Source organism: Doryrhamphus excisus, linkage group LG18, assembly GCF_037039965.1.
Source record: "Doryrhamphus excisus strain RoL-2023G ecotype Guam linkage group LG18, RoL_Dexc_Guam_v1.1, whole genome shotgun sequence".
Lineage (NCBI taxonomy): Eukaryota > Metazoa > Chordata > Actinopteri > Syngnathiformes > Syngnathidae > Doryrhamphus > Doryrhamphus excisus.
Window position 1 is genome coordinate 3,183,791 of NC_136374.1, and position 24,373 is coordinate 3,208,163.

General features: G+C 36.9%; 3 protein-coding genes across 5 annotated transcripts; all 3 read right to left on the bottom strand.

Annotated features, from left to right (window-relative positions):
* cishb (cytokine inducible SH2-containing protein b) lies at positions 1-2,510 on the bottom strand. Its single transcript, XM_058054969.2, has 3 exons — positions 2,333-2,510; positions 2,046-2,193; positions 1-677 (listed from the first exon to the last, which is right to left on the bottom strand). The coding sequence occupies exons 2-3, from the start codon at positions 2,179-2,181 to the stop codon at positions 151-153; spliced, it is 663 nt and encodes a 220-aa protein (XP_057910952.2). The 5' UTR covers positions 2,182-2,193; positions 2,333-2,510; the 3' UTR covers positions 1-150.
* Positions 2,511-3,246: 736 nt separating this feature from the next.
* On the bottom strand, positions 3,247-16,913 carry twf2b (twinfilin actin-binding protein 2b). Its single transcript, XM_058054936.2, has 12 exons — positions 16,874-16,913; positions 11,797-11,874; positions 10,199-10,276; positions 9,962-10,140; positions 8,842-8,937; positions 8,648-8,752; positions 8,554-8,568; positions 8,448-8,483; positions 7,221-7,340; positions 6,992-7,142; positions 5,749-5,870; positions 3,247-3,583 (listed from the first exon to the last, which is right to left on the bottom strand). The coding sequence occupies exons 2-12, from the start codon at positions 11,819-11,821 to the stop codon at positions 3,416-3,418; spliced, it is 1,095 nt and encodes a 364-aa protein (XP_057910919.1). The 5' UTR covers positions 11,822-11,874; positions 16,874-16,913; the 3' UTR covers positions 3,247-3,415.
* On the bottom strand, positions 10,911-24,144 carry LOC131106098 (WD repeat-containing protein 82-like). Of its 3 annotated transcripts, XM_078798560.1 has the most exons (10): positions 23,821-24,144; positions 22,714-22,814; positions 22,489-22,555; positions 22,274-22,373; positions 19,295-19,411; positions 19,069-19,224; positions 18,928-18,997; positions 18,710-18,852; positions 16,874-16,928; positions 10,911-11,874 (listed from the first exon to the last, which is right to left on the bottom strand). In XM_078798560.1, the coding sequence occupies exons 1-9, from the start codon at positions 23,979-23,981 to the stop codon at positions 16,896-16,898; spliced, it is 948 nt and encodes a 315-aa protein (XP_078654686.1). In that variant the 5' UTR covers positions 23,982-24,144; the 3' UTR covers positions 10,911-11,874; positions 16,874-16,895. The 3 variants fall into 3 exon arrangements, with proteins under 3 accessions (XP_078654686.1, XP_057910851.2, XP_057910850.2); XM_058054868.2 differs by lacking the exon at positions 10,911-11,874 and having other exon boundaries at positions 16,473-16,928; positions 24,023-24,122; XM_058054867.2 differs by lacking the exon at positions 10,911-11,874 and having other exon boundaries at positions 16,475-16,928.
* Between the last annotated feature and the right edge of the window lie 229 nt (positions 24,145-24,373).

Consider the following 24,373-nt stretch of genomic DNA (forward strand, 5'->3'; position numbering starts at 1 on the left):
GCAACGTCCATGCAAATACATTTATATTGTGAACACCAAACAGAGGTATAGAATCTCATATTGAAAGACAAACATGACAAAAAGCATTGTGGAAGGTGACGGCGGTGTCATCTTGTCAGTGTGGATCCCCGCCTCTGCCCCCGGACACCCTCATATGTGGAAAGGGTAATCGTGCAAGTAGTCCAGGAGAGGCTTTGGGAGCGGAAGCTGCTCGGTGCAGTTTGTGTTCCCGTTGATGGCGAGCCGTGCCAGGTGCTGCAAACACGGGAAGGCTTGCGGCCTGTGAAGCGGCCGCAGAAGCTTCAGGAGCACGCCGCTGTCTTTGGCGCCGGTGGGGTCACCGTTAGCGGTGTCTGGCTTTAATTTGGAGGAGAGGGGGCTGTCTTGGGCGGACGCCGACGGGCCTTGCGACGTGTGTCCCGAGCCGGTGTAGTGCTGAATGAGGCTGAGGACATCAGGGAAGGATTGCAGGTTAGGCAGCTCGGGACTGAGGGAGTCCAGCCAGAAAGAGCCCCGTTTGTGCTGGATTCGAACGCTGGTCGGACCGCAGTGGGTCATCACGGACAGCGCCAGCATGTACTGGGGGTGACTGCTGTCCCGCACCAGGAAGGTGCCTTCCGACTTTGTCAGGAGTGTATCCCGAGCCTGGCTCGCCGAGATGGAGCCCCAGTACCAGCCTGCAATGACGACACACATTTACGTATTTTGAATGTTCTGAACTCCTGTTTCGATACCAGTCTTTTGCTGAATGCAACACATTTTATGGGGGATCATTTTGAGCAAACAGACTAAAAATAAAACATCTTCCATTGCTAGTAGCTAGCTAGTATCTAGCGAGCTAGTAGCTAATCAATGTGGTGTGGCGAGATGCAACGCCCCCCCCCCCTCCATGAGAACAACCTGAGCATTCCTTGAATACATGACAGCCCTAATTTATATAATTTTCTGCTTATGAAAATTGATTAAATGCTACTATGCTAACGTTTGCATGCTAACATCCTAACATTAGCATTCAGCGCGGTAGTGCTAAATGTCTGCACATGTTACTACCAAAAGAAATTTCCAAAAATGTTTACTATGATAACAAAACATCTTCCATTGTGGCACGCGGTCAAGCTAGTAGCTAGCGAGCTAGTAGCTAATCGATGTGGTGTGGCGAGTTGCAACACCCCCCCATAAGAACAACCTGAGCATTCCTTGAATACATGACAGCCCTAATTTATATAATTTTCTGCTTATGAAAATTGATAAAATGCTACTATGCTAACGTTTGCATGCTAACATCCTAACATTAGCATTCAGCACGGTAGTGCTAAATGTCTGCACATGTTACTACCCAAAGAAATTTTAAAAAAATGTTTACTATGATAACAAAACATCTGCCATTGTGGCACGCGGTCAAGCTAGTCGCTAGCGAGCTAGTAGCTAATCGATGTGGTGTGGCGAGATGCAACGCCCCCCCCCCATAAGAACAACCTGAGCATTCCTTGAATACATGACAGCCCTAATTTATATAATTTTCTGCTTATGAAAATGGATAAAATGCTACTATGCTAACATTTGCATAGTAGCTTGTGGGGTACACGTCGCTTTTACACTCTTGTTACTTTTTGTCTATGTTACATATATGACGCACAGCCCCCGGTTAGCATAGCAAGCCAATTGACTTATTCTAAACTTCAAATAGATTACGGGACAAAGAAGCTAATAACTTACCACTTCCACACCAAACAAGAGGAAGGAGAACCTATATTTCATTCGATCTCAGCCGCAGCGTGTCGGCTCAGTAGCCAGTCTCCAATAATAATAGCCCATATTATTATTATTAATATTATTATAGGAAAAAACGTGAGTGATAGATACAGCGATATAGCAAGGAACGACCATTGTTCGATTCCGTGTTTACCCCTCTGCACGGTGCTTTTTTTAATTCGCAATGCTGTTCATTTAGTACGTATTTTTTATACTTTTTATTACTGTTCTTGACTAAAGATACCATCAACACAGCTTTTACACACTGGACTTGACACGTCACGTCACGGTACCTGAGGTGTGTAAATACTGGAAGGTGGAGGCGATGCCGGACAGGTCCTCTCCGCGGTCCAAGGAGGTCTGGGGAGGATGTGGGCAGCAGGGACCTTGGTCCACAGGATCGATCATGGTCACAGCCGGGGCAACCATGTCTGAGTGGATCTAACAAGACACGCATGTACGGTATAGGTAGCAACTCTGAACAATAACACGGAAAACCGCATGCAAACAAAGCAGCGCACAAAATGTCACCGTTGAACACAGGCATTGAAACGTATACACGATAGTAATATTCTCCTACCTTTCACCACAAGGAATCATACAAAGTGAGGAAATAATCAAGACAAATGTGCTCTGACGCTCAGCCTTGCGAACAAGTGAACCGAGTTCAAGCTGGCAGATTCCAGGAATCTTGTTTCCAAGAACGGTTTTGTGTTTCGGCACAGCTGACACGAGGACTGCGGCTAGCCGATTTCTGTAAAGCTAGCCATCGTCATTAAGTTGTACTTCCGATTTACGCTTCGAAATAATAAAAAAAACACACTGTCCTCACACTTTTCATAAATAATGATAGTATTATCACAAAGTTGGCCTTCAAGAGCAATATCTACCTAACATTTAACGTCGGTGTGATTTTTATTATGCAGCGATACGCTTCGAGGGTTACGCTTATGTTTTTTTTGTATTTTAATTTGAAGAGACACTGTAGCAGTTCCGGGAATATTTGTGACTTTGTCGCGATGCAGTTGAGTGCTGCCACACACGCTGAATTATGTAATAATAATAACAATATATCTGTCTCGATGTAGTTTAATGTTACTACACACTTCTGTAATAATAATAATAATAATATATCTATATTTTCAACACTGTTGTGATGGTTTTCAATATTTTTTTACACTCATTTATGACAATAATAACACAAGAAGTACACTTCCTGGAAAGGAACCAATCAGGGACACGGCATTGAAACAACATTGACAAATTGTTGAATTACAAATACAACAATTTGGCAAATTTTGTTTTCAATAAATGTTCAATGTCATGAATGTATATTGGACGTCGTATCGACGTTTGAGCGCCTGCTGGGAAGTGTTTATCTGGAGCAGGTCATATATCAGACTATCCTTGGATGATCCCGTGAATGCTGTCAATCAGTTCCCAAGTCTGATTCTATTAGACATTCCCAGTAGAGAGCCTTCCTGTAATACACACACACACACATGCACACACACACACACACACTCAAGAAGACAAAGATCATCACTGTTTTATTGTCGAGAACATCCTCAGCAAACGGCCTGACTTTATGATAAGAGAATAATAAATGCTAATAACAAAGATGCTACAAAGAGTGGAACGAACAGACAGATGTCAAGCGTGTTTAAATTTCCTCGCCGTTCTCTCCTGCGCCTTTGATGAGGCGTTTGTTGCCCCGCTTCCCGCCCGGTCCACGGGGCTTGGCGAACGCTTGCTTCAAGGTGTGCTCCATCGGGTGGACCTCCTCGTACAGGAAGTCTTCCGTCAGGCCGTCGCCACTATCGATCTCCATCTGCACACAAACGCAATAATACGGCACACATATCATTGTCTTGGCGTGTAGAGGATCTTTGATGAGGAACATTTTCAGCGGATTTAACAAAAAACGGTAGAGTAACTTCTGTCATTTGGAGGATCTTTCCTATGGAAAGCAGTAGACGGCAAAAACCAAGAGAGAACATCCGTCATATAGAGGATCTCTGGTCACATTTTTGCTGTTTTTGCTGTCATACTGTATAAAGGATCTTTGACGAGTGTTTTTACAATCGATTTCTTTTAAAAAAAGCATTAAAACAGCAAAGCTCTTCTGTCGCATAAGTAGAACAGTAAACAGTGAAAAAACCTGCAGCACTCCTTCTAAATAGAGGATCTTTGACAAGTGTTTTTACAGTAGATTGCTAAAAAATTTTTTTTAAAGCATTAAAACAGCCAAGCTCTTCTGTAGAACAGTAGATTGCTTAAAGAAACAGAGCACCCCTTCTAAATAGAGGATCTTTGACGAGCATTGTTGTAGTAGATTGTTTGAAAAAAACCCAGAGCACCCCTTCGAAATAGAGGCTCTTTGGCCAGCGTTTTTGTAGTAGATTGCTAAAAAAAAACAAAAAAAAACAGAGCACTCCTGTCACATAGAGGATCTTTGACTTGTGTTTTTTGCAGTAGATAACATAAAAAAAGCAGCACTTCTATATAGGAGATCTTTGGCTAGAGTTTTTGCAGCAGATTGCTTAAAAAAAAAAAAAAAAGCAGAGGACTCCTCTCATATGTAGGATCTTTGACAAGCAATTTTGCATCATATTCCTAAAAACAGCAAAGTTCTTCTGTCACATAGAGGATCTTTGACTTGTGTTTTTGCATTAGATTGCTAAAAAAAAGCAGACGACTCCTCTCATATGGAGGATCTTTGACAAGCAATTTTGCATCATATTCCTAAAAACAGCAAAGTTCTTCCGTCACATAAAGGATCTTTGACTTGTGTTTTTGCATTAGATTGCATAAAAAGCAGCACTTCTTCTATATAGGAGATCTTTGGCTAGAGTTTTTGCAGTAGATTGCTAAAAAAACAAAACAAAACAGAGAACTCCTCTCATATGGAGGATCTTTGACAAGCAATTTTGCATCATATTCCTAAAAACAGCAAAGTTCTTCTGTCACATAGAGGATCTTTGACTTGTGTTTTTGCATTAGATTGCTTAAAAAAAAGCAGAGGACTCCTCTCATATGGAGGATCTTTGACAAGCAATTTTGCATCATATTCCTAAAAACAGCAAAGTTCTTCTGTCACATAGAGGATCTTTGACTTGTGTTTTTGCATTAGATTGCTAAAAAAAAGCAGAGGACTCCTCTCATATGGAGGATCTTTGACAAGCAATTTTGCATCATATTCCTAAAAACAGGAAAGTTCTTCTGTCACATAGAGGATCTTTGACTTGTGTTTTTGCATTAGATTGCTAAAAAAAAGAGCAGAGGACTCCTCTCATATGGAGGATCTTTGACAAGCAATTTTGCATCATATTCCTAAAAACAGCAAAGTTCTTCTGTCACATAGAGGATCTTTGAATTGTGTTTTTGCATTAGATTGCATTAAAAAGCAGCACTTCTTCAATATAGGAGATCTTTGGCTAGAGTTTTTGCAGTAGATTGCTAAAAAAAAAAGCAGAGGACTCCTCTCATGTGGAGGATCTTTGACAAGCAATTTTGGTTCATATTCCGAAAAAACAGCAAAGTTCTTCTGTCACATAGAGGATCTTTGACTTGTGCTTTTGCAGTAGAGTATAAAAAAAGCAGCACTTCTATACAGGGGATCTTCTATATATGAGTTTTTGCAGTAGATTGCTAAAAAAAAAAAAGCAGAGGACTCCTCCCATATGTAGGATCTTTGACAAGCAATTTTGCATCATATTCCTAAAAACAGCAAAGTTCTTCTGTCACATAGAGGATCTCTGACTTGTGTTTTTGCAGTAGATTATAAAAAAAGCAGCACTTCTATATAGGAGATCTTTGGCTAGAGTTTTTGCAGTAGATTGCTAAAAAGAAAATAAGCAGAAGACTCCTCTCATATGGAGGATCTTTGACAAGCGAATTTGCATTATATTCCTAAAAACAGCAAAGTTCTTCTGTCACATAGAGGATAGGATAGGACTGCAACGTTGCATGCACGTGTAGATGGTCATGGTTTACCTTTTTGGTGACTTCCAGCTGATAATCTTTCTCCACCTCCTCCAGGAGTCTGTTCTTACAGCTGGAGTACAGCATGCGCTCCTTTATGCTGCACGTGTAGCCGGGCATGGAATAGATGAACACTGCAAGACAGGATCTTTGTTGATGCTTCCAAGTATCTTGTCATGTAATACCGCTTCCTTCCACTAGAGCAGGCGTGTCCACACCCTTTACATACTATTGTACATACAGAATCGTTGAAGAAAGCTATCTGAATGAAGCATCCACATATTATTATATATTAGCTTGGTGTTCTAGGTGATGAAAAAAAAATAAAAATATGCACTTTAAAGTGAATTTTAGTCATGCACCGTTATGATTTGTTGATATTTCATTTTATTTTATGCATTACTTATTCATATATATGCATGCATTTATCACGTTCCTCCTTTTTTCCTTCACAAAATGCAAAACGCTTCATAAATTCCTCTAATCCGCACTTTGGATGTGTAATTATATATTTTTGAATGCCTTTTTAAAAAAAAGCATAAAAATAATTTTTTTTCTAAAAAGTGTAGAAAATAATGTTGAAAATGTTTAATTTTGTAAATAAAAAAAACACAAATAACAATGACTTTGAATAAAAGTAAACGAAAATAAAACTTAAATAAAAGTAAAAAAACCCAATACAAATAAATTGTCAAAATGACAAAAATAAAAGTTTTCAAAAATAAAATAATACAAATAAATAAAAATTACTTAAACCTTAATGAAAATAAATATAAAAATCTGTTTAAAGCATAAAAATCAATCATTTTTTTTTAAAGTCTAAAAAATAATTCAAAAATTTTGTAATTGTAAAAAATAAATATGACAAATAAATGATGATGATAAATGTGTAAAAAAAACACAAATAACAATGACTAGAATAAAAGTAAATAAAAATAAAGCTTAAATAAAATTAGAAAAACACAACATAAATAAATTATAAAAATGACAAAAATAATACATATAAAAATGACTTAATTAGAAATGTAAAACCTTAATGAAAATAAATATAAAAATTCTGTTAAAAAATGCACAAAAATCAATTATAATTTATTTAAGTGTAAAAATAATTTAAATTTTTTTTTATTGGTAAAAAAGTTAATAATTTCTTCATTTTCTATACCGCTTAACCTCACAAGGGTCGCAGGCGTTTAAAAAAAAAAACAATAAAAAAAAGATCAATGTGTAAAAAGCCTCGTCTGTGCTGTGTACTGACCGAGCGCCTCCTGAGTGCGGCCCTGGTGAGAATGTTGAAAGATGAAGAAGTGATATCGAGGCGAATCTGTGGGGATCCTGTAGGGAAGATCCCGCGTCTCCGTCGGTTTAGTGTGAACCAGCTCGATGGTCTCTTTCTCCACATCCAATCTCTGCAAACCACAAAAAAAGTAGTTTAGCCATGCCCAGCAGTTTTTTTTAGCGTGCTATGTTGTCCTCTGAGAGCCGACCAGTTGGATGTAGTTGATTCGTTTCTGCTTGAGCTGCTGCAGAGCACGTTTGGCCTCTTCTTGTAAAGGAAACGCCAGACCCTGAGAGACCCTTTTGTCTAGGCCAAACTCCATTGGAACCTGACACGGGACACAAGAAAATATATGCCATATTTATTTGGTTATTAATAAAAATGCAAAAATGCAAATACAAATACATTGTGTACTAAAATTTATTGTATATCACGTATATTTATTTGCTTTGATTATCCTGTTTTTCAATATTGTTTATTATATGACTTGTTTATTTATTATTAAACATTGCCAATCCAGTGTGATTTTTCACATTCCTTTATTTACATACATACAAAACTGTATTATTTAATACATTTTTGATTGAATTACATTTGTAATTCTTTTGTATTCTTTTGTATGATTTACGATATTATTATTTTATATGATAAATGTATTGTTTTTGAACATGTTTTCCCATATATGCATGCATAAACTAAGACAGCATTTAATATACATATTATTATATGTATTTTTTTAACTATTGCTTTAATATATTATTCATTTTCTTATTATATACTATGAGAAATGTATTTGTATTTCCAACTATTTCCTATTTTTACAAACTACAAATGTAATCAATTTTTTTTTATTTTTTATTATTATAATTATTAATCTCTCCAACACATACAATGTGATAGATAGATGGGTAGTATGTTACATACTTGTATATACTTTTTATATACTTTTTATTGTATATCACATATATTTATTTGCTTTGATTATCCTGTTTTTCGATATCGTTTATTATATGACTTGTTTATTTATTATTAAACATTGCCAATCTGGTGTGATTTTTCCCCATTCCTTTATTTGCGTACATACAAAACTGTATTATTTAATACATTTTTGATTTGTAATTCTTTTGTATGATTTACGATATTATTATTTAAAAAATATGATTATATACAATGATAAATGTATTGTTTTTAAACATGTTTTCCCATACCTGCATGCATAAACTAAAACAGCATTTAATATATGTATTAGTATATGTATTTTTTTTACTATTGCTTTAATATATTATTCATTTTCTTATTATATACTATGAGAAATGTATTTGTATTTCCAACTATTTCCTATTTTTACCAATTTAATCATTTTTTTTTTATTTTACTATTATTATTGTCTCCAACACATACAATGTGATAGATAGATGGGTAGTGTGTTACATACTCTTGCACGAGGAGTCCCAATTCGTCTACGCTCATCCTGTGGATAAGCCAACGTTAGTTTGAAATAAACACTATGCAAAAAAAATGTGGCAATAAATCCAACTTACCCACACAACTTTATCCTGCGGGGTAAACATAGAGATTCATTCATTCGGTCGATTTCACATTTCCGCCTCATGTCAAAACAAAATCAAACTTCACCTCCGTGACGCGGATTCGTTGTAGTTCCTGTTCAGCTGCTGTGAGGGGCGCTGGAGAGCAGCAGGAGGTCATGTGACGCAGGTAGCCCTGGAAGCATACGTCATCCTGCCGAGGGATACCCACACCACAATATAAAGACTTATTAAGACTTTCAGGGCTAGTCGGACTCGGACGTTGGGAACTTTCACACCCACCTCGACTGTGGCGAACACCTCGTCTTTAATGTGACCTCCTCCGAATTCTTTCTTCAAGGTAGCCCGAGTGGCGGCGTACACCATCTTCTGCCTGACCTGCACGTGGTCAGGCAAAACACGGTCATCATTTTAGCCCGGGGGCTAGCATACAGACAAACTGAAAGATAACTCTGGTGTCTTTATTTAAGTGTAGTACAGTCGACACTTGCTACATCGCGGTTTTCCATAAATGTATAAATAATTGCCGTTTTGTGGTTGAATACGGTGGACATGGAGAAAAAAATGTTTTTCGCGAGAGCTAGCAAAGAATGTTTACATTTCTGCTACTTCTCTGTTCAGAGCGGATGTTTGTGATGAAACTTCAAATTAAAAGCAGCACATTCGTTGAGTTTCTGATACTGTATGACTGTTTACTTGTATAACAATCAGTGCACATAAGTGATAGAATCCGGTGTCTGAATAGTCAATGTATATTCTACCAGTACTGAAAGAGGTGTCTTTCCAGCAACACTAACTCGGACCGGTTTTTTAGCATTTTATTTTGAAAAAGCCAGCCGAGTAACTTGTCACGTAATTTAAAACTCGTTCCTTACTTGTGCAGTAGGGGTGCGCAAATGCTGAAGATTAAATTATTTTCCACCCGATTTTCACTGTGTGAGGGCAAGCTATGACCGGTGTGTACTGTAGTTCCACATAGTTTTGCTACGTAAAGGGAAAAAAAAACAATTCCCATCACCCACCACGTCTTCCAGGGGTCTCCGTAGAATGCGGCGGCCTGTTATTAATGCATATTTTAGCAAGTTGTGCTTAGTATTGGCCAAAATTAAGCACTTTTGTGTATTGTGTACATTGGCCACTAGGTGTCAGTAATTGTTCGGTGAGACACACTAGACTCGTCACTGAGGTTCCTAGAGAACACATTTACTGTGACGCTGCTCGAGCAGGTAATTTATTTACGCCATAAATTACATATTTACTTTATTTTCTCTATTAAGCCATTTGACATTCTAGTAAATTGATATACAGGAAGCTTATATGGATGTATGCGAATCAATACGTTTATGTACTGTCCTGAAAAAAACCCGGGACTTTTGTGTGGCGCGCGTGCTCGCAGACATACTGGTGACTGGTCAGGTGACCACGCAATAAATATCCACTCGTAGCCCAGTGCATTCTGGGAGTCCAGCCGGTAGAGGACGTAGCAGGGTTGCTGTGGCGTGAGCAGGGGTAACAGGAAGTGGTCGTAGTCCTTATCCCAGCTCTGCGCCGGCTGTCTGCACGACTCCAGCACCAGCTCCTCTGTGGACAAAGATCTGAATTTAGCCTTGTGGAGATCCGGAAGTCGTTACACACTTACCGTTTTGGATGACGATTTTCATAATCCTGATGGCACCGCCCCTCGCTTGGACCAGGAAGTCTTTGAGCTCAGAAGTTGCTAGAAAACAGTCACGAATCATGAATAAATACAGATGGAGCCCCCACCACACTCCTTGAATAAGTTTTTCAATAAGTATTCAATATAGTGAAAAGCCCAAAATTTGTCATCCAACAGAACGTTAATTTGTTATAGGCCAATTATGAGTGAGCCCAGTGAACTCTGCCTAGCAACAAGTGACAGGACCAATAAAAACAATGCAATAATTCTGTTGCTGTACGTAAAAAAATGTAAAATTATTGTAATCATATTTATGGTAATGGTTTTATTTCATTTGAACATGCATCAGATTATAATTGAATGCATCCCATAATCAGTTCCCAGTTCCACATGTCCAAAAGGAGTAGGAAGAAGCAAAGCTTATTAAATTCTACCCCTCCATCTGGTACTTTTATCAGTAACTGTTACATTTGTTCACTTCCTGCTTTCCATAATACAGTTTTTTTTGTTGTTTTGTTTTTTTAATAATGTAATATATATATATATATATATAGAAACATATGTATATAATATATATGAATTATATGTATAAAAATAATTTAATAAAATAATGTAATGTAAAAAAAATATATAACATATATAATATATATGAATTATATACATATAAAAAGATAATTTAATAAAATAATGCATTAATAATTAAGAATAATTTTAGGACCACACAAAAAAGGAAAATAACAGGCTAAAATATTATACATAATTACAATAAATAAATAAATATACACGATCATATGAACAATAATACCTGGCATGTCAACTAGGTCATATTTGTTCAAAACAGTGTTCGACTATTTCATCTTTTGTCCAACTTCTAAAGTCTAAATTGACAACATCCTCATCGCCACACAGAGTGAATATTTTTAATGTTTAATATTTATTTAATATAATTTTCCTGGCACTGTCTGCATTATGCCCTGCCATATATTGTATATTTGACATGAACAAGAACCCGAGACACCCCAGTGACAGCACACAATCCAGGCCGGAGTCACATGACCTCCACAAGACAAGAAAACAGAACGGATGAGAAATAACAGTAGAAAAACAAGCTGAAAAAATCAAAATAAAACTTAAAAACCACAAATTTGGTGCTGGAAACTACATTTGTGTGATGTGTCATCATCTCCTTCTTTCCCCATCGCCATGGTCACCAAACACAGCACTCATAAATGATGCATGATCAGGTAGAAAGGTGAGAGAGGCTCGCTGCAGGCCAACCATCCACTTATGCTCCTGTTACCAAATGCCATAACACAAGAAAAACTGGCTTTTCCGACAAGTCAATGCTTTTCATATCCATACGCAACAATAAAAATACAATTAATTCTATTTACAGTTGGCAGCAACTTTGTATTTGATGTTCCAATTGTAGAAATGTCCTCAAATTGAAGGAAACCATTCAAATACACTGATGTGTCTGAGCGTGAATGCAATGTTTCGACGAGTAGTGAAGCCTGACCTGGCAACAAACTTTGAAAAAAAAAAAAAGTCCTCAAAAGCAAAAAAAAGTGCAAACATACCGTTAATCCCAGTTTGGTGTGACATCTTTTTTGGCCGTCTCTCGCCGGGCTGCTTTCATGGAAGGCTCTACCTGTCCACTGATGGTAGATAGACACACACCAGTGACGCCAACCCTTCAAAAAGGGGGGAGTTTGGAGATTCCTCACACCTGAAATGCAATCTGCGGAACTGGATGAGTAATATTGCGTCTGTCAGCGGATATGGCAGCCTGACCACTGATCGAAAAGCTCTCGCGGATCGCTGAGCGCAGTTTTTTTTAGGAGTCTCGGGGAGGGGTGAGCGTGGCCGATACGCGGGTGTGGCGCATGTCAGACGGACATTTTATCACTCCTTCATATAAGAGCTTAGCATTAACCGCTTTGTCTCAAATTGCAGTCTGTAATGTGACACTGCGGTAAGAATCAACACTGCTCCCTGGACCGAGGATGCTGGGAGGGGGTCAGCGTGTGTTTGGTGCATTGGCAAGTCATATACCTCACTTGCTTTTGAACGTTTTGAACAAAAACTTTATATAGAGTACAAAAAACAATGCAATTTCCCTCACAGGGGATTATGTAATCCGGTACAACTATAGTTTTATATGCAGGAAATAATGTGGAATAAGTACTCATGATGAATGGATAGAACTTATTCAGGGGCGGACACCATCATGCAAACACAGGCAAACCTAGGGAGAGTGTGCCCGACCACAGTGCACCTTGCTGGGCCACACCACATGGCTCCACCTGCTCTCTACCCTGGTTCCCCTGACCTCCAGGGCGGCACATTGGCTACTTGCAGAGTGTGACCGATGACAGTGCACCTTGCTGGGCCACACCAAGTGACTCCACTTGCTCTCTACCATGGTTCCCCTGATCTCCAGGGTGGTGCATTGGCGACTCATAGAGTGTGTCCGACCACAGTACACCTTGCTGGGCCACACCACGTGGCTCCACCTGCTCTCTACCATGGTTCCCCTGACCTCCAGGGCGGCACATTGGCTACTTGGAGAGTGTGTCCGATGACAGTGCATCTCGCTGGGCCACACCAGGCACCACCCGCTCTCTACCACGGTTCCCCTGACCTCCACGGTGGTGCATTGGCTACTCATAGAGTGTGTCTGACCACAGTGCACCTTGCTGGGCCACACTACGTGGCTCCACCTGCTCTCTACCATGGTTCCCCTGACCTCCAGGGTGGTGCATTGGCTACTCATAGAGTGTGTCCGACCACAGTGCACCTCACTGGGCCACACCAAGGTGACCCCACCCGATTCCTATCCTGGTTCTCCCGACCTCCGGGGTGCTCGTACACCGTATCCGACCACAGTGCACCTTGCTGGGCCACACCATGTGGCTCCACCTGCTCTCTACTATGGTTTCCCTGATCTCCAGGGTGGTGCATTGGCTACTTGGAGAGTGTGCCCGATGACAGTGCACCTTGCTGGGCCACACCAACGTGACTCTACCCGCTTCCTATCCTGGTTCTACCAACCTCCAGGGTGCTCGTACATCGTATCCGACCACAGTGCACCTTGATGGGCCACACCAACGTGACTCTACACGCTTCCTATCCTGGTTCTACCAACCTCCAAGGTGCTCGTACATCGTATCCGACCACAGTGCACCTTGCTGGGCCACACCACGTGGCTCCACCTGCGCTCTACGATGGTTCCCCTGATCTTCAGGGCGGTGCATTGGCTACTCGTAGAATGTGTCCAACCACAGTGCACCTTGCTGGGCCACGCTTCGGGGTGGGACACCAGTGGGCTGCTGTTTATATGTAACCTTTGTAACATCTTTCTGTGTTCTAAATATCCCATGTCATGATGTGAAAACATGATGCAGCTTATCTTTGGACAAATCTGTCTTTTTTTAGTAGGTGGGGCTTAAATAGCGGTGCATTCTATAGACCGGAAATTACGGTACATGACTGTAAAATCTATCATGAGCGTTTCGACCGTTCCCAACCGCCCGTCTCATGCGAGGGACTATTTCACTTTACTGAGCATGTGCGGATTCATTCATGAAGACAGTAGAAAAACAACCTGTTGGTGTGGTTTGGAGAAAAATGAAGCGGAGGTAGAACAGAAAACGGCAAGAAGAAAACAAACTACCTATAAACAAACGATAAAGTTTTTTATCCAAACTACCAAAGGTGCAGTACAAGGACATGGAGGCTCCCCAGATGACTAAATACACCCCTAAACTTCTTCCATGAATTCTTGCGGTCCTGACACTACCACCACCACGTTTGACTATCTTGCGACTCATCAACTTGGCTCGGCAGCAATTGAGACAATAATGCCAGTGTGTGGATTTACTGTCAGTGGATAGTAAAGCTACACCGCTATACAAGCTGCACACAGACTACTCTAAAGTTTCACTTTGAGACAGAGGTCTGGGCGTTGCTCAAGGGCAAACTAGCGTACCATGTCTCCAACAAGGAAACCGTGAATTAACGCAATGTTTTGGCTCGCCCCACACACACACACACACACACACACACACACACACACACACACACACACACACACACACACACAGGTGCTTGTGGGAAAGATAAAGTGTGTAGCAGTGAGGTTAGCTGTGACGGCGCGGTGCATTATTCATTTAGCGGCGAGTACATAACCCAAGCATCCATTCATTATTTATATGAACAGACTCCCACCAATCCTGCTCATATACATATTTTCATTCAATTTAACTCAGCCATTGTATTATTTATTTATCATTTCTATCAATTATATCAAGGCGTGGAAAAAGATGAAGGTTTTAGAAAACATTGCTGACAATTGTATGATTACTTATATGAAATGGAGAAGTTGTTTGTGAAAAATGAAAGGATGCAAACTTTGCCACTTTGGTATTTTGCATTTTTGCTGTTGTTTTTATGTCCAAATATTTGAACTTTCTTCTGAAATAATTGTCATAAAATTTGATTTTCATAATATTCTGACTTTATCCATACATGTTTCTCATGTTATGACTGTTCTACATTCATGTACTATAATGTGAATACAACACATAAAGATTAAGAAATATTTCCTTTTGAATTGATTCATTTTGGTATTTTTTATTATACCATATATAGAATTATTTGTGAAATTATCCAAATGATACAATATATATTATAGAAATATAGTATATAGAAATATTTTTTTTAAACTTTTCAACAGTTTAATTTTAGTATTTTTATTTATCATTCATCAATCTACATATATTCATAATTCAAAATCAATTAAAAAAAATATGTATTCATTATTTTTTATTACCGTATATACCGTATATAGAAATATTTGTGAAATTATCCAAATGATACAATATTTATTAGTTTTAAAATTTATTTATTTTAGTATTTTCTTATTCATATTACAATTTAAAATACTTGTAAAATTATACAAATGATAAAGAAATGGTGCAATATAATTTATTTGTAAACAATTTCTTTTTATATTATTAAATATTATACAATGTAATATTATATATAATATGGGCACATATTTTCTTTTTAACGGTTTAATTTTTATTTATCATTAATCAATCTACATATATTCATAATTCAAAATCAATTAAAAAAATATGTATTCATGTATTCAGTATTTTTTATACCGTATATAGAAATATTTGTGAAATTATCCAAATGATACAATATTTATTGGTTTTGTATTTTTATTTATATACACGATTTTATCATTTATTTGTTATAACTGATCATATAATTTAATTTAAAAAATACAAATTCTACAAATAATGTTAAAATAAAAATATTTTTCATTCATTTTATTATAAAGTTAGATATTTTATTCTTTTTAATTGTAAAATTATTAAAACAAATCGTGAAATACAATTTTATAATATTATTTTATAATATTTTTATAATATAATAATTTTATAATAATTATAAAAAACTGTGGACTAAATTGTGGAATACAATACCTATTTTTATTAACTTTTTTATAACTCGACAAATAACACTGGTACATTAATCCATTAATTTTATTATGTTAAAATATTGTAAAATATTGTATACGTTTGTAAAATATTTGTACAATTATACATTATTTATTTGTAATTAATTAATTTTAGCATTAAAAAGTACTTATGTAAAAAGTATGTATGTATGTAGTATGTATGTATACATATATACCACCTAAGTGACAATTTTTCTTATAACATTCAGAGTTTATTCTCGTCAAATCGCAACTTTTTCTCAATACAGCTGTTTTTTTTTTTAAAAATAAATCTCTATTTCAATTATGACTTCCATTGCCATCATATTTGGGCTTTATTTTCGCAAATAACTTAATAAGTTAAACCTTTTAGGCATTATTTATGCCTAAAAACTAAAAAAAATCCCTAATATGAGAATGCTTTTCTTGGAATATTACAACTTTTTTCTCTTCATATTTTCCCTTTATTCTTGTAAATTAATGATCGATGTTTCAATTTTTGTTGGGTTTTCATAAAAAAAAAAACTCAAGTGTTTTTTTTAGAATGTGCTGATGTATTGGAATAACTTCTTTTTAAATTTTAGTTTCATTTAACCAGGAAATTTAATACTAAATTATAATATCTAAAAAAAATTAAAAGCAATAAATGATATGTACACTATAGTGTGTGTAGTTTATTGCTATTTTTTTTATTAATAAAAGACACATTTTTAAAATATTACAAAATGATGTATAGTATGTGAAATGTATTGCTTTCTGTAATTCTGTAATTTATTGTGTGATTTTATTTAGTCATATTTTGTGACAGAATATTTGATTGTATGTTATACAGTATTTGAATAAGATAATATTTGAATCATTAATTAAAATTGATTATAATATTTGACAACAAAATCAAGATGTCCACGAGATGAGGAAGACGAGGTAGAGTGGTGCGGGAATATTCCAAAGTAAAAAAAAAACAACAAAACCTTTATTTTTCATCAAAGGTAGGTGACAATATAATAAAACGCTGATGTTAAAATATTTTAAAAATTGCGTTTTAAAAACGACTTTTTGGGTAGAAAGGGCAGAAATTATAAAACCATAAAAATCTAAGACTTACATGAGAGTACTGTAAAACTGTAAAAAGTCAGTGTACATACTGTAGTTACATCGTTGGGTCTTTTACGTGTCGTCCAGGATTGGGAGCCAAAATGTCTGTGGGGAGTCCAACAAGAGGGTGTTAGTATAAGCTAACACAAGGAGGAAGAATAGCAATACACCTCCCATCAATGATTGACAGCTCTATTCAATGAACCACCTCCTATGTGGTCAACAACCCCAACTGTATTAGCGCCAGGGCAAAAATCCAACTACTTTATCTGGCTCTGCGTTCGCTTTCAAATGTTAAAACCATTCAAATGTTTTTTTTTTAGAATTTTTAAATAAAGATTCTATTTTAAAAACATGTATTTGTAAAATAAATAATTATTGGGGGAAAAATAATTTCACAATTGAATATACATATTTAGATTTTTTAAATTGTAAAACTGTATAAATAATATTGGTGGAATAAATGTTTGTCATTATTATAAAAAATTACAATTATTTAAAATATATATATATATATATTAATAAATATTATACAATGTAATATTATATATAAAATGGGCACATTTTTTCATTTTAATGGTTTAATTTTTTTGTATTTTTATTTATCATTAATCAATCTACATATATTCATAATTAAAAATCAATTCAAAAAGAAATTACAATTATTTAAACGATGGTGAAATACAATTTATTTGTAATTAATTTTAGCATTGTAAAATTTATATTATGTCTAGTTTAAAAACATATTTATATATATTGCATTTCTTTGTTAAAACATTTATAAACAAACATTTGTAAAATTATACCATTTATAAAAAATGTATTTGTTCATTAATTTTCTACCGCTTTTTCCAAACGAGGGTCGCTGGAGCCTATCCCTATCACAGTCTTTTGGGCGAGAGGCGGGGTACACCCCGGACTGATGGCCAGCCAATCGCAGGGCACATATAGACAAACAACCATTCACACTCACAGTCATACCTATGGACAATTTGGAGTCGCTAATTAACCTAGCATGTTTTTGGAATGTGGGAGGAAACCGGAGTACCCGGAGAAAACCCACGCATGCATGGGGAGAACATGCAAACTCCACACAGAGATGGCCGAGGGTGGAATTGAACCCTGGTCTCCTAGATGTGAGGTCTGCGCGCTAACCACTCGACCGTCGTGCCGCCCTAAAAACTAAATCCATTAATTCATTAATTAATTTTCTACCGCTTTTTCCTCATGAGGGTCGTGGGGGTGCTGGAGCCTATCCCAGCTGTCTTTGGGCGAGAGGTGGGGTACACCCTGGACTGGTGGCCAGCCAATCACAGGGCACATATAGACAAACAACCATTCACACTCACATTCATACCTATGGACAATATGGAGTCGCCAATTAACCTAGCATATTTTTGGAATGTGTTAGTGTTCTTACAAAGAACACTAAACTCATCACACACCAACTTAACACTCAAAAGGTATAATTATGAAACCAGCTCAAGGCAAATATCATTCATTCATTTTTCCTCACGAGGGTCGCGGGTGGTGCTGGAGCCTATCCCAGCTGTCTTCGGGCGAGAGGCGGGGTACACCCTGGACTGATGGCCAGCCAATCACAGGGCACATATAGACAAACAACCATTCACACTCACATTCATACCTATGGACAATTTGGAGTCGCTAATTAACCTAGCATGTTTTTGGAATGTGGGAGGAAACCGGAGTACTCGGAGAAAACCCACGCATGCACGGGGAGAACATGCAAACTCCACACACACAGAGATGGCCGAGGGTGGAATTGAACCCTGGTCTCCTCGCTGTGAGGTCTGCGCGCTAACCACTCGATCACCGTGCCGCCCTAAAAACTAAATGTGAAATATAATTTGTTTGCTTCCTCTCACCATGTTGGTGCAGGCGGTGGCAAAGGTCATATATCTGGGGTTAAACTGGATGGTGCTAATGGGCCCTGGATGTTTCCCGTCCAGCACAGCCACCTTCATCCCGCTGTCAGTGTTCCAAACATGGACTCTCCCATCCTCTGAGCCTGAAAGCACGAGGAGAAAGAGAGAGAGAGAGGTTGTGGCAGAGGTAGAAGAACGCATGAAGTAGAAGGTCTGACCTATCATGACAAACTGGGAGTCCGGGGTGAAGCACGCCTCCAGGGTTAAGCCTCTGCTGTTGTTGTAGCCCTTCACGTCCACAAAAAACATACTTAAAAACATACTAGTAAAAGCATTTCGTGCGGGGGCGGCGGCCTTACCGAGAACGTGTGCATCACATCTCCACTGAAAGCATTGAGGATGCAAATCACCCCCCCGTTGGTGGAGATGAGAATCTGCTTGCCGTCGTTGCTGAACTTGAGTCCGCTCCAGACGCAGCTCCGATGCAGCCTCATCTCGAAGGACTTAAACGGACCCTTTGGGCCAAAACCGAGATCACACTTCAACATGACATCTGACCGAATCCGTTTTCCGTGGACGCTTTACCTTGTCGAAGGCGCGTACGTCATACAGCTTGATGGTCTGTGACTCCACCCCCACAGCGAAAATGAGCCCGTCTGGATCGAAGGAACAAATGGGTCGGCCCATGGGGGTTGTTAGACCCTGGAACACAAATACTTCATGTATACGTATATGTATATACTTCAAATGGTATCTGAAGTATTTATAGTGGTATAAAAGTGTAAATACAAGCAGCTCATCAAACATGTGGTTAAAGTTATGCTGCTTCCAGATGCTAACTTGCTAATTGGGTAAAATTATTAAGTTCCATTAAAAGGTTAAATAACTGTTAATAAACTGTTCATTTGAATCTGAAAAGAAATAATTTCTCTACCCACCAACTATATGTGGTTTCTTCTTATTTGCTGTTTTATTATTATATTTACAGGGCTCTACATTAAAAACCAAAATGACTTGCCCATGGGGAATCCTTAAGGTGAGAACTACTTGCCCGAACTTGCCCCATGTAAAATGAAAAGACTGCCATAATGATATCATGTAATTTTTTGTGGCATCACATGAGAATCTCAAATAAATAAAATAATAAAATAAATAATACTGTAGCGTTGCGTGTGTGTTGTATTCCGGGCTGTAGTTTCATGCATGGACGCTGGGGGGCAGTCATGTTCAGCTCGCGGTCTTGGAGCGGGCGTTTTGGGACCAAAGAAGAGGAACGAGAGGGAAAAAAGAAGTTCGGTTGCCGTGCCCCCAGCTAGTTAGTTAAGTCTGCAACAGGCCAGTAAGTTGTTTTTCATGCTGCCTTGGAAATAAAAACCATGCAACGGTAGAGGTTCATCACTTTTTGCTGTTTCCTTCAGAATTAGACGATGTTGGCAGCGACGCTATGATGGATGGTTTCGTAGTCAAACGATCGCTGATTGGTTGATCGCGAACAACGGGTGTGGGTAAAACGCGGACTGTGGATTACGGACCGCGGTCTAAATAAACGATTCTGATTGGTCCATTGCAAGGATTGCTTTGCAAATTACCACCGGAATTACGCAGTCCGTGTTTTACCAACACCCAACAAGAACCGCTTTAAAAAAACTCTTGTCAGTATGGCATGCCAAAGTGCACTTGCCCGACGGGAATATCACTGATTAGATTTACTTGCCCGAATTTTGTTTTAACTTGCCCCGGGCCATCGGTACATCGTTATTGTCGAGCCCTGATTTATTTATTTATTTGTTTTATTGGTTTATTTTTTCTTCTTATTTTGTGTAGAAAAATTAAAATGAGGGCGGCACGGCGGTCGAGTGGTTAGCGCGCAGACCTCACAGCTAGGAGACGAGGGTTCAATTCCACACTCGACCATCTCTGTGTGGAGTTTGCATGTTCTCCCCGTGCATGCGTGGGTTTTCTCCGGGTACTCCGGTTTCCTCCCACATTCCAAAAACATGCTAGGCTAATTAGCGACTCCAAATTGTCCATAGGTATGAATGTGAGTGTGAATGGTTGTTTGTCTATATGTGCCCTGTGATTGGCTGGCCACCAGTCCAGGGTGTACCCCACCTCTCGCCCAAAGACAGCTGGGATAGGCTCCAGCACCCCCGCGACCCTCGTGAGTAAAAAGCGGTAGAAAATGAATGAATGTTTATAAATGTATTAACAAAGAAATACAATATATATTGTTGAATATATATATATATATATTGTATTTGTATTTTACAAATATGTTTTTAAACTAGATGTAATATAAATTTTACAATGCTAAAATTAATTACAAATAAATTGTATTTCACTATTTTTTAAATAATTGTAATTTTTTTTATTTTTACAAAACTGTTTTTTTTTTATTTACAGACAGCTGGGATAGGCTCCAGCATCCCCACGACCATCGTGAGGAAAAAGCGGTAGAAAATGAATGAATGAATTTAGTTTTAATTTTACAAATGTTTGTTTATAGATTTATTAACAAAGAAATACAATATATATATATTAACAAAGAAATACAATATATATATATTAACAAAGAAATACAATATACTATATATATATATAGTATTTGTATTTTACAAATATGTTTTTAAACTAGACGTAATATAAATTTTACAATGCTGAAATTAATTACAAATAAATTGTATTCCACCATTTAATAATTGTCATTTTTTTATTTAAAAAATATTATTTTTTTCTTTACAGACAGCTGGGATAGGCTCCAGCACCCCCGCAACCCTCGTGAGGAAAAAGCGGTAGAAAATGAATGAATGAATTTAGTTTTTATAAATGGTATAATTTTACAAATGTTGGTTAATAAATGTATTAACAAAGAAATACAATATATATTGTTGAATATATATATTGTATTTTACAAATATGGTTTTAAACTAGACGTAATATAAATTTTACAATGCTAAAATTAATTACAAATAATTGTATTTCACCATTTTTTAAATAATTGTAATTTTTTATTTTTATTTAACAAAATTATTATTTTTTTATTTACAGACAGCTGGGATAGGCTCCAGCAGTAGAAAATGAATGAATGCTAAAATGCTAAAATTAATTACAAATAAATTGCATTTCACCATTTTTTAAAATAATTGTAATTTTTTTTATTTTTTAAAATTATTTTATTTAATTTTTTTACAGACAGCTGGGATAGGCTCCAGCGCCCCCGCGACCCTCGTGAGGAAAAAGCCGTAGAAAATGAATGAATGAATATTGTTGGAATGTTTTACCAGAGCTTTTCTTGTGGAAAACCGGAATCAAAGCAAAACAAAAAGTGTAGGGAATAGCAGACTTTTTTTTTTTAAATTAAATTTAATTAATTTTAATTTTACCAAGGTGCTACTCTTCAGAGAAGATGGAACTCGCAAATGGCCACCTTAAATACCCTTTCTCATATGTGCATTTTGAAAAAACACATTTTGTGTTCCAATAATTAGCGTTAAAGGTATTAAATCATTAAACAAATGAAATAAGGATGGGTTTGCTTTTGTGCTTTCACACCGTACCACTCACCTGAGAGTTTTCAGAGCGCAGATCCCAGATGCGTATGGTCTCATCCAGGGATCCCGATATGAACATGTCTTCCACTGGTGACATGGACAGAGCAATAACTCTGGAAAGCATCATCCATTTTTTAAAATGAGGACATTTTAAGTAGCAAAACGTTTTGGTAGTTTTGACCAAAATGAAGAATAAGGTGAGTAAATATGACATCAAACATGGCTCACCTTGCTGTGTGACCTCGGAAATATCTGATGTACTTGTTGTCAGTCAGTGACAGATAGCGGATTGTATCTGGAGGTTTATTAATAATGAGTTATTGGATGAGTTAAACAAAGGAGGTAAAGATAAATCAAATACATCGACGAAATTTACAGAACGGCACTTGTGAACGATGTGGAATCTGAAAATATGGATAAGTATTTATAAGTAGAATTATTGTGATACATTACCATCCAGTTTATTGGAAGTGTAGATAACGTTCTGAGAATCTCCATGTGTGTATCGGATCAGGTCTGCACCGTACTTCTTGCTGTACAGGGTCTGAACGGGCCTGGTATTCAAAACCACATGCAACACAATCTGATGTCAATACTACAATCAAACAATTAAAAAAAAATAAATTAAATTGTCATTTTTTTTTAAGAAAAAAATGCAACATAATTAAAATATGCTGTTTTTTTAATGTAATTTTTTTAAAGAAAAAAACCTATTTTAGCAGAATTTAATTGTGCTTTTTAAAAGAAAAAAGTAGTAACACTAAAAGAATTAAATTATATTAAATTATTTAAATTATTTGTACAAATTACTGTTTATGCTGTACATTGTTCATATTTGATGTAATCTATTTATTCTCCACATTATTATTTATTATTACACGGGAGCCAGGCAACGACATTTCATTGGTAATTTCACTGCTGTGTTATTGTGCAATGACAATAAAGAAAGTCTATGTCATATTTTTTTAAAGAAAATATGTAACAGAAGATGAATTAAAAAGTGTTTAATTAAAAGAAAAAAATCTGTAATGCACTAAGAATTAAATTGTATAATTAAATTGACAATTTTAATATTACAAAAATTAAATTCTGATTCAATTTTTTCCAGAAAAAAAAAAGAATTAAATGGTACCATTATTGAGGAAAAATTGTACAATAACGCCTCAGTTAATAGTGAGTCAATGAGAATAAAACGTCATAACGTTACGTCGCGTTTGAATAAACCTGACATTATAATCTAAATAAAATGAAATCTGACAGATTATATGATCAAAATATGGTTACAGAAAATCCAAAGGATACTCATGAGCAACAAATTAAAGGCAAAATCATTAAAAGTACTGAATATTTAAACATAAACAGCATTGATATCAGTATCACTATTGGCAACGCCGTCCCTGATTTGAATGATATCGGATCGATGGCAAAATTTGCAGTATCGCCCCACCCCGACAAATTAACTAAGCACCATAATGAATACATTATTCAATGGCTCAGTCACGCACTGTATAGTTTTTTAGATACATATCTAAGAAGTAGACATTACCAGTGCTTACTTACTTTCCTCGGACGATGTCATACAACACAATACGGTCGTCGTCGCTGCTTGAGATGGCATTTTCGCCATTAGGACTGTAGTCTAAACAATTGACTCTCTCCGAGTTTTCTCGATAAGTCCTCGCCACCCTGAAGCTCCTTAACGCGCTGTCCGTGAGCTTCATGTTTGATAATGTCAGTGTATATACATTTAAAATATATTTACATTCTTCTTTGTCTTATTTGGTCCATTGTTTCGAGATACGGTCGAACAAAACATTCATTTTGGAATGCATCTATCCGTCAAGGATGTAGCCCTCCAAAAATGTGCTTTAGCTCTAGTACGTTTGATTTTATTAAAGCTATGTCGTGAAAAGGCGGGGCCCTTTCGATCAATGGAAGCTTTGGCTGACCATTTGAACAACGGGCTTTCGGTGTTTTCAAAACAAGCCAACCAAAAAAATACCACCGAATGACATCACAAAACAGGAAGTTAATGGAATTCAACTAATTTTGAAGGTCATAAATGCTCTCGATCAGTACAAGTAAATGATTTTCCTCCTTTATAGAACATCAA

What these genes read in the sequence shown, in the direction of transcription:
- cishb (XM_058054969.2), bottom strand. Translation starts at nt 2,181, where the DNA reads ATGGTTGCCCCGGCTGTGACCATGATCGATCCTGTGGACCAAGGTCCC. An exon ending in CCAGTATTTACACACCTCAG is followed by an intron (nt 678 to 2,045) that starts GTACCGTGACGT and finishes TCGTCATTGCAG; the next exon opens with GCTGGTACTGGGGCTCCATC.
- twf2b (XM_058054936.2), bottom strand. Translation starts at nt 11,821, where the DNA reads ATGTCACACCAAACTGGGATTAACG. An exon ending in GGTCACCTGACCAGTCACCA is followed by an intron (nt 8,938 to 9,961) that starts GTATGTCTGCGA and finishes GACCACGTGCAG; the next exon opens with GTCAGGCAGAAGATGGTGTA. An exon ending in AGGTGTTCGCCACAGTCGAG is followed by an intron (nt 8,753 to 8,841) that starts GTGGGTGTGAAA and finishes ATCCCTCGGCAG; the next exon opens with GATGACGTATGCTTCCAGGG.
- LOC131106098 (XM_078798560.1), bottom strand. Translation starts at nt 23,981, where the DNA reads ATGAAGCTCACGGACAGCGCGTTAAGGAGCTTCAGGGTGGCGAGGACT. An exon ending in CACTTCCAATAAACTGGATG is followed by an intron (nt 22,556 to 22,713) that starts GTAATGTATCAC and finishes ATAAACCTCCAG; the next exon opens with ATACAATCCGCTATCTGTCA. An exon ending in ACGTACGCGCCTTCGACAAG is followed by an intron (nt 19,225 to 19,294) that starts GTAAAGCGTCCA and finishes TTTGGCCCAAAG; the next exon opens with GGTCCGTTTAAGTCCTTCGA.